A 12,759-nucleotide genomic window follows, 5' to 3' on the forward strand; every position below is an offset into this window, starting at 1 on the left:
AATTGACAAACCGATGCAGGACTGGGGAGAGAACATAATATATCTTCTTAAGCTGGGAAGTGGGATGGAGTGAGCAGAAGAGTCTGTCAGAGATCCTGAGGGGAATACAGTGTTGCCCCCTGAAGTAGTTTGTACTGAGAGAGCTGTTGATTCAAACTCTGACCAAATGAGCTGCCCTTCTCTAAGAACAGTTGGATCTGTCCTTGGGTTAGTATTCGCTCAGGAAAAGGGAAGGCAGATATGGAGGAACTTGAACAGGGCAGAGTCTGGGCCTGGCTTCTCTCTTGTCATATCTTTCTCTCCCTGACCCTTTCTTCAGTCAGGTAAATTGTGAGATCATGAACTACAGAATGCTAATGTCTGCTCACACCTCCAGGCCTCACTCCAGTGAGCCAGTGTGTTGCTTAGCACTTGGAAAAGAAAACAGAAACAAAACCTTCTTGAGCAAAATATTCATATCAGACCATGTGGCCTTTTCCTTCAGTTACCATACTGGGAACCATTCTTACTGTCCCCTATTCCTTAAGAGAAAAGCTCTCTGCCACTCTTAGGTAGACATTTCTCTAAATTCTTTCATGCTTCTCCCAGGTTAAGCCATGATGGATCGATCACTGGAGTCTCTCTGTTCACCGTGGTTTGAGGCAGCTTACAAGGTCCACTAGGCCTAGAAACTTCATGTTTCCTGGTGTGGTTTAACACCTACTCTTTGTCAGATCCTGTCCTAGGCAACGACAGAGGATTGAGCAGACATAAGGCCAAGTCCCTGTCTTTGAGGAGCTTTTGGTTCCAGCGTACAGCAGCCGTGTGCCTGGAGGACTGAAGGTCCAAGGCATGGGGGACTAAGGAACTCAGAGGAGAGACAAATTGGTTCCAATATCATTCACACCACCTATTATAAGCTCTTAAGAGCTGTCCCCTGTTGCATGGAACTTTTATAGACTGCATCAAGAGCAGCCCATCTTTGTATCTTAAGGGGATTACTAACCTCTCTATCATGCAATATCCATGTATTTTAAGACATTGTGCTCTGAAATTAATAATGTACTCTATGTTAATTAATTGATTAAAAAAAAGTGCTTGGACTCTCAGATTTCAGAGTACTAAAATCTCACCCAATAGAAAAACCCCAGTTAAAAAAACAAAAATAACCACTGAGAATCAACATATAGTTGTTTACTTTTATGTTTTAAAAATTAAGAACATTTCATTAAGGATATTTTTCCACCAAAAATCTTAAAGTAAAGAAATCTACTTAAGTTGAATACCTCTGGCTTATCTGAAAAAAAAAAAAAAAAAAAAGTCACACGGTCCTTATTTTCCTCCTTTTACTGAAGTCGAGTATACACTTCATCCTGGACTGGTGTCCAGGAACCAGGGCTTTTAAATGCCATCTATATCTGCAGGGACTACCCTGACTCAGGGAATAGGGAGGACTTTGGGGGTGGTGGGGAGGGGTGGGACACTGGGGAGGCTTAGGAGTTGGCTGCATACATTTTTTTCTCCATCTTTTGCACCCCTCCATCTAGGGAGTTGAAATTTCTGGGAGGATTTATCTTCCCAGCAATTAATGTATGAAAGCCACCAAAGATTTGATAATTCTGTGGCATAAGTTAGAGGGGAGCTCGTAAGATCTTTGGTTTTGTGCTCCCTTTTTTGGAGGGGGTTGAGAGAAGAGGTTACTGGGAAGTGTGTTCTTGGCTTACAGCCATGGCCAAGAGACTGGTTCTGCTACTTTTCTGAGCTCTCATCACCCTGCCTCCTGTCTGCCTCGTCACTGCTGTTACTTGAGCTGTGCGTGCCTTTCCTGGGTACAGGCATCAGTCTCCCTGCCAGGGAATCTGCATACATTAACTATTGTCTGCTAAAAATTGTGACTCTTTGATTTTTTTTCCCTTTAATCATCCATTTTGATTTATCAACTGAGCCAAACTGGCAGCCCTGAAGACAGGAATCCTAGTTTCTAACAAAGAAAAATGAGACAGTCTTTTCTTCTCCACCCCATGTCTGTGAGCAAGCCTCAGTTCTCAGTTGGCCCAGCCCTGAACAATCTTGAAAACAATCCATTTTCTGCCTGGCAGAGGGACCAAGCAGAGGAATTCACAGTGAGTGGTGTTGAGATGGGGAGCGGTTGCTTGGGAACTGTCCTGTGTCGATGCCTTGCTTCCTCCTTGCCACAAGTCTGGGAGCAGTGATGGCTGGATGGCAGCTCTGCGGAAACGGAGAGCAGGACTTTTTTAAGCTACTGATGGATGGCACATGCCGGCCAAGGAAAAATAAAGTCCTTATTTAACCTGGAGAAACCCTAGGAGTAGGCACTGGTTCAAATATATCCTGTGACCATCCTTGTTCCTTGATTAGAAGGATCTTTGGAGTCTTTTCATAAGGTTGATTTGTCTACCTCTTTGCCCCAAGACATGTTGTATCAAAGAAAGGTAGCATTCTTGAAGATGTCCAGATAGGTATCTTAACTATACTTTAATCTTAACTGTGACTGGAGCATCAAGAGTTCACCTTCACTTTCATCGTTATAGCTCAGAGAGAAAGCTAAAACCAATTGCTAATCTCTGTGATCTGTGGAGGGGGGAAGTAGATTGGCCTCTCTATTGAGTTGAAAGGAACTTCATCCACTAAATTCAGCTCTTCATGTCTTATTTATGAGTGAGATGATTGAAATTCTTGCTCGCAGCCCCACCCCATCTGCTCCTGTACACTTTGGCCCTGGGTAGAAATGGGGGGAACTGGGAGAAACTGATGTGGACATATGGATGGTGTTGACCAAGAACCTGAATACAAGCCTCAGCCCTCACAACTTGTTTCAGTCCACTAGTTAGCAAATATTTACTCTGAGTCCCTGCTGTGCCAAGCACTGTGGGAGGTACAGGGTAAATATGTATCCAAGCCATTCCCAAGTCCTGTTGAATATCTCCTGACTCCATCCACTTTTCACCCTCTCCCTTACTTCCATCTTAGTCCAAGTTGCCATCCTCTCTCAGCTGAATTAATTACTAAGTAACATTATAAATATTATTTTTCCATCATCTTTTCTGTTTCCTCTGTTCTCTGCCCTGTCCCTAGAGCAATCTTTTCAAAATGCAAACTTGGTGACTTTACACCCTTGCTTCAGACCTTTAGTGGCTGTCCATTGGTCTTAGGATAAAGGCAAAACTGCTCAAAGTAGCCTATGAGGCCCTGCATGGACTTGCTAAACACTTTCTCTCTACTCTGCCATACTGGCCTACTTATAGTTACTGAAATGCTCTAATAACTATAGCATAACATGCTATTCCCATTATCTGGATATATTTCCTAACACTTGACTTAGTTCATTCTGTTTATCTTTTAGGTCAGAGTTTTTGTAAAAAACTTTCACCTCAGATCCAGTAAGAAATATTATACATTAATACCAAGAAAGAGAGAAAGAAAAGAAAGGAAGGAAGGGAGGGAGGGAGGGAAGAAACAAGAAAGAAAGAAAGAAAGAAAAGAAAGAAAGAAAGAAAGAAAGAAAGAAAGAAAGAAAGAAAGAAAGAAAGAAAAGGAAGGGGGGAAGGAAAGAAGGGAGGGAAGGTAGGTGGAAGGATGGAGTCTTTGGTTTTGTTTTGTTTTGTTTTTTTTAAGATTTTATTTATTTATTTGAGAGAGACAGAGATAGCAACAGAGATAGCTACAGAGAGCAGGAGCAGGGAAGAGAGGGAGAAGCAGGCTCCCCGCTGAGCAGGGAGCCCGATGCGGGGCTCAATCCCAGGACTCTGGGATCATGACCTGAACCGAAGGCAGACACTTAACCGACTGAGTCACACCAGGAGTCTTTGATTGAGTTCCCTGGGAAACAAATTTTGAGGACAGAGATTGTTGGAAGTATTTTGGGAAGTGCTCTCAGAATCAATACCTATGGGAGAGTGAAGATAGATTTGAGCAGAGGAAGAAATTGAATGCACTGACAAGGCCCCAAGCAATCCCAAAAAGGAGCTTCGGAGCTGGGATGGCCCCTCAGAATTGTTCCATTTTGACATAAATGGTGTAGGCTTTTATTTTCCTACATCTACCAGGCACTGAATACTTGCTGCCTCCAGGTAAGGGGCATTACTTTAGGCAGGGAGCGTGACCTTGGGTCCAGCTATTCTCCTTGGTGAGGGGCATCTCCTGAAGAGAAACAGAAGACTTCCGTCCTGAAGAAGGGATCTGGATGGCACTCCACAGTGGCCATTACACGTCAATCCCTTGTGATGCTGGACCGGTTTGCTTTGTATAATAAGTCTGGAAACAGCTCCTTTAGTATTCTAGTCATTCTCTTTTCCTTGACAAAGTTATAAGAAGCTCCCAACTGCATCTTATCTGATGGTTGCAACCTAGGCTCACCGTTTTCCTCCTCTCCTACCCATTTTACTTCTCTTCTCCTTGATTAGCATCTTTGCTGGTCCATGTGGCTGACTCGCTGGGGTGACCTGATCTTCATTCCTGAGACATCTGAGGCATGCCTACCATGCCTTTGTCAGGCTTGACTGCTGCTCTTGTCCCTTTACCAAAATTTTGGGTGGCATTTAAAAGAAACCTCTTATCTTCTACAGTCTGAGAGTAGAAGAAGCTGAGGACCAGACCCAGGAATTAATTATCAGGGTAGAAGAAAAAGGTTGAATCCCCAATTCAAGTCTAATTGGGAAGGAATAAGGCTCTGAAGCTTGAAATGGAGACATCCAAGCTGATGCACTTGAGAGCTTGATATCTCCGATTTCCCCAACTCCTCTGAGGCCACAGCAGTGATGTTCCCGTCTTATTCCACCTCTCTGATGATTTTCACAGGTGGCCTTCAGTTGGTGACTAATTGCTCTTGACTTTTCATTGTTTTTCTCTAGTACATCAGGAACTCTTAGCAAAAGCCATCCGATTCCATTTTTTAAAACTACTCTTTCTCCTGGACCTCTCTAATGTCTGAACTATTGGAGTCACTAGTGTATTCTCTGGCACCTCTATCCTACTGCAGTTCCCCAGGAGTGAACATTCTTATTCTTGACCGTGACACTGCTGCAGCATGCCAGGGGCATGCCAGGAGCCACTGTCACCAGTGATGGGGGTCTCCTTGACAGCTACTCTTAGAGTCTGTTTCCTCAGGCCATTCCTGTCACCGACTGTCAGGTAAAGTTCCCCCCAGAAACAGACCCCGAGATGGAGATTTACATGCAGGAATTTTATTGGGGAGTGGTCTTAGGGTCTACACCTATGAAGAAAATAGAATTGTGTGGAAGAAAGAGTGTAACTGCAATGCAGTCTTACAAAGACCATGGCCATCCCTAGAGGAGGTCAGGAGCTGAGATGGTCCTTCAGTATTGTCCCACTTTAAGACAAGAGGGCTGTGCTTTTCTACTCCCGTGTCAACCAGTCAGTCATTGATTTGGCTGTCTCCAGGAGAGAGTGTGACCTTGGCAGTGCTTTTGTGGTTGAGGCTAATTCCCAGGGCTCGAACTGGCTGAGAGCTGTCAGATGTTTCAGTCTTGAAGGGAGAATCTGAGTGGTGCACTATGGCATCAATGATAGATAGATGATAGATGATAGATAGATGGATGGATAGATAGATAGATAGATAGATAGATAGATAGATAGATAGATAGATAGATAGACATAACCATGATATTTGAGCCATGAAAGAATAGCTATAACCACATGTGCTACACTCTGGTTTTTTTCCATTTGATTTGGTTTATTGTCATGGTTCTCTGGGCGGTTTTGTTTGTTTGTTTGTTTTTAAGTAAGTTCATGCCCAACATGAGGCTTGAACTCACGACCCCGAGATCAAGAGTCACATGCTCTAACAACTGAGCCAGGCAGGTGCCCCAGTTTTCATGGCTCTTGTGATGCACATGTTGAAAATCACAGCACTGGATATGATCAGTAGGGTTCGTGTAGGGTGCTGTAGAAACACAAAGGTAGGGCACTCGCTCGCTATTAGGAAAGTGAAGAAGTCTTCCTCAACAAAGGTGAGATCTAATCTAAGCTAAACGCGAGATGCTAAAAACATTCTACCTGCGTGTGAGTCCTTGGACAGCAGGGAAGGAAATAGTAGGTAGAGTGTCTGCATTTTCCATAAACCCAGTTTGCTCCTGTGCTGTGCTGAAAACAAATGTATTTCAGTGACCTAGAAATGAAAGGACTCTTTCTTCCAGGCTAGCCTCAGGCTAGCGTCTCTAAAGCCATCTTGCTGTTCCTTAGAAAAGAACAGCAATACCAGAGCCAAGACTTCCATGGCTATTTCAGACAAAACCATTGTTTTTCTTTTGCATTCATTTTAGGGAGGAGGTAAAGGGATAGAGTACAAGAATCAGCATATATATATATATATATTTTTTAACCTCAGGTGTGAGGTAGAAGAAAGGAAGAAGGGGAGCAGGATGTGTTTGGATGTGTGTCTGAGGAGGGGGCCAGACCACACTCACCAGTTCTGAGTGACCCCACACCCTTTGCTCTCCTCGATTTGATGCCCATTCTTCTTCCTTCCTTGTGAGCCTGCTTGTTATGCTTGAGGACATGATTGACAATAGGCTCTGGGTCCTACTGGAATACCAATTATGCTTTTTAGTCTAGATTTGGTCTTTTATTTTTGCTATTGTTGGTTACTTCAGGAAAAAAAAAAACAAACTTCTTTCTTTTATTAAAAAATGACTCAGCAACTGCAGTCCAACAAGATATTTTTTTCTAATTTTTGTGGAGAAAAAAAATTTAACCCTTTTGTCTCCCTTTAAAGTTTTTTTTCTCCCCAGAATTAAAATTTTTTTTGTCCTTGGCTGAATATGTATTTTAGATTCAAATTTAGATGGAGTCTATGTTTATATTTTTCATTACTTCATAAATGGAAATAAATTAAAATTAGGAGTAATATTAAATTTTCACTTTAAAATTCTCCTGTAATAAAAACATCTTCCCATGTTGCCTTGCCCTCAAATAAAAAAAAATTTTTTTTAAATCCTACCTGAAATAGAGATGAATGGTTCGATGTTTAACTCCAGTGAAGTAAAATATAAAAAGAAGGTTTGTTTAAAAATTTCTCAAAATCTTCACGATAAGAAGTTTTAATTCAGGAGCTGGATGGCCGAAGTGGGAGAGAGGAGAAAGTGTCCTGCGTGTAGGTTCTCATTAACTGTGAGATTTTGCCTCATCTCTAAAAGGGTATTGGATTAGGCACCTTAGGCTCTTCCTACTCAATTTATTTGTGGTTTTATGAAGTTGCCTCTTTAAACCCTGTCCTAACAATGACTGTGCCTCAGGTTCCTAGTGATCTTTAGGTCAGCTGACTCCCGGCTATTCCCTCAAAGTCAGCCTTAATCTGGATCCTAATTTGGGTTGACATTCTCCAGTGATGTAAAAGGCCCCTCATGCCAGGCGGCCTCCTTTGTGGTCCTCCTCTATCAAAGGCTGACAGCTCAGCAGCCTTCCTATTCCAGAGTGCGGGGACGTCTTTGCCTGGGACTGAGCTGAGGCTGCTAATAGTTGCATCTCCAGGACCTCATTTAAGCCCAACTAGCACCCCGAGGTGTATTATTCAGTCAGCTGTCAGAGCCATCCAGAACTGTTCTTCAGCTTGGGAGTGAAATTGAAAATGGGAGAGAAGTAGGTTATTTTCTTTCTCTGTGTTGCCTTCAATGACATTAAAGCAGTTACTAGAATAAAAACAAAGACAAAAAACAACACCGTACCCTACATTCAAAAAAGTAGCAGGTATTTAATTTATTTCTTTCAAACCAAGAACTGCCCCATACCTTGTGTTTGCAATATGAAGGGGATTGCTTGTATTCTGTCCGCTCCCTGGCCTTAGGCCTGGGCCAAGGGCTAGATGTGCTGGGCTCCCAGGATACTGGTGGAAAGAACTAGGTGTTGACGTGTCCTTGTAACAAATTATGCATTCCAAGAGGATTCCCTGTTTCTTGAGGACTTAAAGATCAAGTGTAGTGTTTCTCAAACTGTGTGTTGATAGGGGTGCCTCAGGCACTCCCACAGAGGAAGAGAAAGAGGTGGTGGTCAGAGTAGACCAGACTTTGCTGGTCAAGCCCCTGCTTGAACCGGGAGGATTCCATTTAAGATATATTTTTCTTTTTGGGTACTTGAGTTGAATCTAAGAGGAGTGAGTAACTGGGGATTCAGGAGAAGAAGGGTGTCTTAGACCAAGAAAACACGTTACCAGAGAGGCAAGAAACAATATAGTACATGTAGAGAACACAAACAGTTTTGTCTCAAGGATCCCAGAATAAAAGCAGATGGGAACCTCTCAACGTGGTATGGCAAGTAGAGGGTCGGGTCTCAGTCGGCTGTACAAGCAGGTGTTTTCCTTCATCTGTCTGTATGGCACCCTTAGCAGAACTGCAAGTTGAACGGGCTATAGGATACTGACCAGATGCTCTGTATTTGTCTTCAGTTTCCTTCCCCTCCTTTAATGCTTTAGTAGAGAAACAGCCATTGTTTAAGGTATGATTGCTGACCCTTACATTGAAGACTTGATACAGTTGACCCCTGAACAGCAGGAGTTTGAACTGCATAGGTCCGCGTAGATGCAGCTTTTTTACAGTACATACCGTAAATGTATTTTCGTTTCCTTATGATCTTCTTAATAACATTTTCTTTCCTCCAGCTTACTTTATTGTAAAAATACAGTATATAAGACCTACAACATACAAGGTATAGATTAATCAACTGTTTTATGTTATTGGTAAGACTTTTGGTCACTAGTAGACTAGTAGTAGTTAAGTTTTTGAGGAGTCAAAAGTTATACATGGATTTTTGACGGCACAGGGATCGGCGCCCCTAACCCTTGCATTGTTCAAGAGACAACTGTATTCCCACAGAAAAGCTGCTGATTCCTTTGCTAAGGTCATCGTTATAGTATCCTAGACTCTTACTGGGACCTGGACAACTCGGGAGGCCATTCAGTATTTATCAACAGAGGGCACTGCTGCGACTGCTCCCTGACGTGACAGTAACTGCAGGAAGTTAGTATTCCTGGACACTGAGCTGTGGTAGTACTACTCTTCCCACTCATTGTGAAAATTGCATTTCCAAATGCTCCTTGGGGTGGAAAGGGGTGGCAGTAACAATGATGCCTTCCCCTGCTCCCTCACTCCCGTGACCCCCAACCACTAAGCCCTTTTCCCCCATATTCTGCAGACAGGGAAACTGGGCCCAGATGGGTTACATCACCTGTCCCGGATGAACCTGCTGGTCATGAGCAGAACCTGGACAAGAGCCAGGCCTCTGGAATTCCAGTCCAGGGCTCTGTATGGTAACACTCCAGGCCCTTCCCTTACGGTCTGAAAGTTGAAATAAGTAGGAGGGGTTGTTCCCGTGACCATATTGGTTACCCAGTTGATGCCTCCTTCTTTTAGCTCTTTCCTGACCAAGGAGGAAAGGGAGGGAGCAGAATGGGAGGTCGAAAGGTGAAGGAAGTGCTACCAGAATCAGAGTAAATAGGCGTAAAAAGCTGAGAGAGATAAGAAGCAAAGGGTTAGACAGCACCTAACCTATCCCCTCTTCCCAAATACAAGCATCCATGCTTCCATCACCTGCTGTTTACATCCATGACCATGCCACTCCGGCTGTGGGGTGAGCACCCACCACTCTGGGCACTGGGAATACAGCGATGAGACATAGCCCTGGCCTTCATGAAACATACAGCCTGGAATGAAAGACAGCATTTAACATTAATCACAAGACAGGGTCATAACTAATCATAGGCCGCATCTGCGGACATCTCCCATGTGCCAGACACCATCACACACTGTATCCACGTTATCACATTTAGTCCTCACTGCAATACCAGGAGTCAGGTACCACGGTCTCCATTTTCAGATGAAGAAACTGAAGCCTAGAAGGTTAGGGAAGTTTAGGGGACTGGTGTAAGGTCATGCAGCTGGCATTTGAATCCAGCTGATCTTGGAGGTAGTATAATACTGCCTGGTAGCTGTCATAGGTGAAATGTATTTTAGGAGCCACATATAAAATGCATTTAGAAGTAATGCGTATTGACCGTCCTTGCTACCGTCTGAGAGTTGGATGTAGACTTTAAGTTTCTCAAGGAGCAAGTGTAGAGAAAGCTTCTGTTCTGGGGTTGCCCTCTCACCACACCCCATTCTCTTCTGATTCTGTGTGGTTGCCACTCTGTGGTGGTTCCAAAGACCAAAGAGGCCTGCTTTGGGCAAGTGGTTGCTTACGCTCAACGCTGCCTCTTTGATCACAAATTTGGACTTAGTACTATCTGTTTTATTTTAGGCTTACTTTTAAGATAAAGATACATTTACGATCTCAAGTAAGAGCAGAATACTATCCAGTTGAGACTGTTACCATCCAATATATTTTCATAATCCAGGAAACTAAAGTTTCTTCACATACGGAGTATTTCCTGACAAAGCGGATAGTTATGTCTCCTCCACGCAGGCCAACCTCCCTTTCCTCCTACACATGCCCTTACCTACCACCTCGGAGAGAAGATAGAACCAAATTATTCAACATTGCCTTTTTTTGTTTAACTTAACAATCACTATGAAAACAAACCCAAAACTAAGTGATGGAGATGTTTTACAAAGTAAACACTAAATGGAAATTGATCCTTGAAGCATCTAAAGATGTGTGTGTGTGTGTGTGTGTGTGTGTGTCCCCGTTTTCCCCAACCGTATTCTGTAACAGTGATCTAGGTAATTGATCTCTATAGGTGGAACTGAATGTGGACATTGCTTACCACAACTAAAGTCTTTTATTATTTTTTTTTCTTTACAGGGTCGTCATGTTAAAACGGGCCAGCTTGCAGCCATTAAGGTTATGGATGTCACAGGGGTAACGTATCTTTATCTTGCCATCTCTGTAGCTATATATTTGTGATAGAGAAATTAGTGATAAAAAATCATTTTTCAGAAATAGAATCTTCTTAAACATCTAAAGTCTTTCCCCACTGAGCTTAACATAAAGCAGTTAAGAGTATCGAATAGCTGACTGGAGAAGACCATGGATAAATCACTCTAATTAAATTAGATATCTACCCACTGCCTTACATAGTTAGAGTGAATAATGTGTGTTGAAAATTTACATAAATACAACCACAGATATTTGCATATGAAGACAGAACACGGATTTGAAGGTATTAAAAGAATAATACCGAGATTACACAGAAGAGATGGGTCTTAGCAGTTTTCCCAAAGGTCAACCTAATACTGAGTAGATAAAGTTTGTGTAGCTACTGCAATTTGATTAGGCTATTTCACATGAATATTTCCCTCCTCCAAAATATTGACCAAATAATCCCAACAACCAAAAATTCTTTTTTTTTTAAAGATTTTATTTATTTATTTGAGAGAGAGAGAATGAGAGACAGAGAGCACGAGAGGGAAGAGGGCAGAGGGAGAAGCAGACCCCCTGCTGAGCAGGGAGCCCGATGCGGGACGCGATCCCGAGACTCCAGGATCATGACCTGAGCCGAAGGCAGTCGCTTAACCAACTGAGCCACCCAGGCGCCCCCCAAAATTCTTATTATTATGGAACAACACTGAAATAAAATTTCTGCCCAGATGATCAAAAGCAATCTAAGGAATAGACTTTATTTTAAATAAAATCTCATGCTTTCAATCCTTTTTGCTAGATCTATTTAAAATATTTTAATGCCTTTTTGAGAGTAGAGAGCAAAAATCAGACTTGAAAGGACTCACTGGACATCAAAAGCATGTTAATAATTTTCTGTTGTTCTGGGGATTTTTCTAAGATGTCTGCCTGGCGTACATAAAAGCTAAAAGACCAAAGTCTTCCATTCAGCCCGGAAGTGGTTTATTCAATGTAAATAGACATAGATGAATGAATCACACAAAGATATCAAGAACCAACATACAGATTAAAAAAGGCACACAATATATCTGCTTGTCAGATTTCAGTCCATGTCTTTTCTGGCCCAGTCTGTTACCTTTGATAAGTATATATTATATGGTACCCTGTCTCCCATAATATTAATTTCACTAATGTTCATTTATACCACACATTGTACTGACTTCCTTTCCTTACTTATTATTGATCTGAATTTGTCTTTAAATTATATATATTTTTCACCAGCAAAAAATTATTCTCATGTTTATTGGCATTAGATAAAGTACTACTTCTTTTTATTTGTATTTGATAAATAAATACATTTTGATCTATAAATACAGATAAATACATTATTCAAATTTCAAAGGTTGCAAACCAATTCAAATATTTGATCCCTATTAGTTTATTAATTCACCTGGCCTTTACTGAATAAGAAACTGCATGTATATTTTATTAATTACATTTAGGTTCTGCCACTTGAAACAGAAAACGCAAAATCACAAAGGCTCAAGCACGAGGGAAGTGTCTTGCTCTCTCATGTTAAGGGAATCTGGAATCTACAGCCCAGGGATGTATGGCAACAACGTGGTGGAGTGGCTTCCACACTCAAGGTTTAGTGGTTGTCAGATTTCCATGGATCACATTCTTCGGCAGCAAGAAAAGGGGAGAGAGTGGGTGAAAGCAGAAGGATACAGAAAAGAGCTCCTTCCACTAAAATCTTTCCTACTTGTACACAACATTTCTATTTAACTTCTGCTTTCATTGGCGATACCTAGCTGGGGTATACCTGGCTATACCTAGCAAAGGGAAACCGGGAAATATAGTCTTTTATTCTCCCAATAGGTGCAGTTAAAAATCTGCGTTCTGTTAGACGTGGAGGGAGAATGGATATTGGTGTGATCAGTTAGCAGATCTGACACAAAAAATCAAGATCCGATA

At 42.1% G+C, this 12,759-nt stretch overlaps 1 protein-coding gene across 1 annotated transcript in view; it reads left to right on the forward strand.

Annotated features, from left to right (window-relative positions):
• Positions 1 to 12,759, forward strand: part of TNIK (TRAF2 and NCK interacting kinase) — a 381,266-nt gene that overhangs the window by 220,881 nt on the left and 147,626 nt on the right. The window contains exon 3 of the mRNA XM_021702658.2: positions 10,750 to 10,806. Coding sequence (XP_021558333.1) covers positions 10,750 to 10,806 — 57 coding nt within the window. The remainder of the gene's footprint in view (positions 1 to 10,749; positions 10,807 to 12,759) is intronic.

This window comes from Neomonachus schauinslandi, chromosome 1 (genome assembly GCF_002201575.2).
Source record: "Neomonachus schauinslandi chromosome 1, ASM220157v2, whole genome shotgun sequence".
Lineage (NCBI taxonomy): Eukaryota > Metazoa > Chordata > Mammalia > Carnivora > Phocidae > Neomonachus > Neomonachus schauinslandi.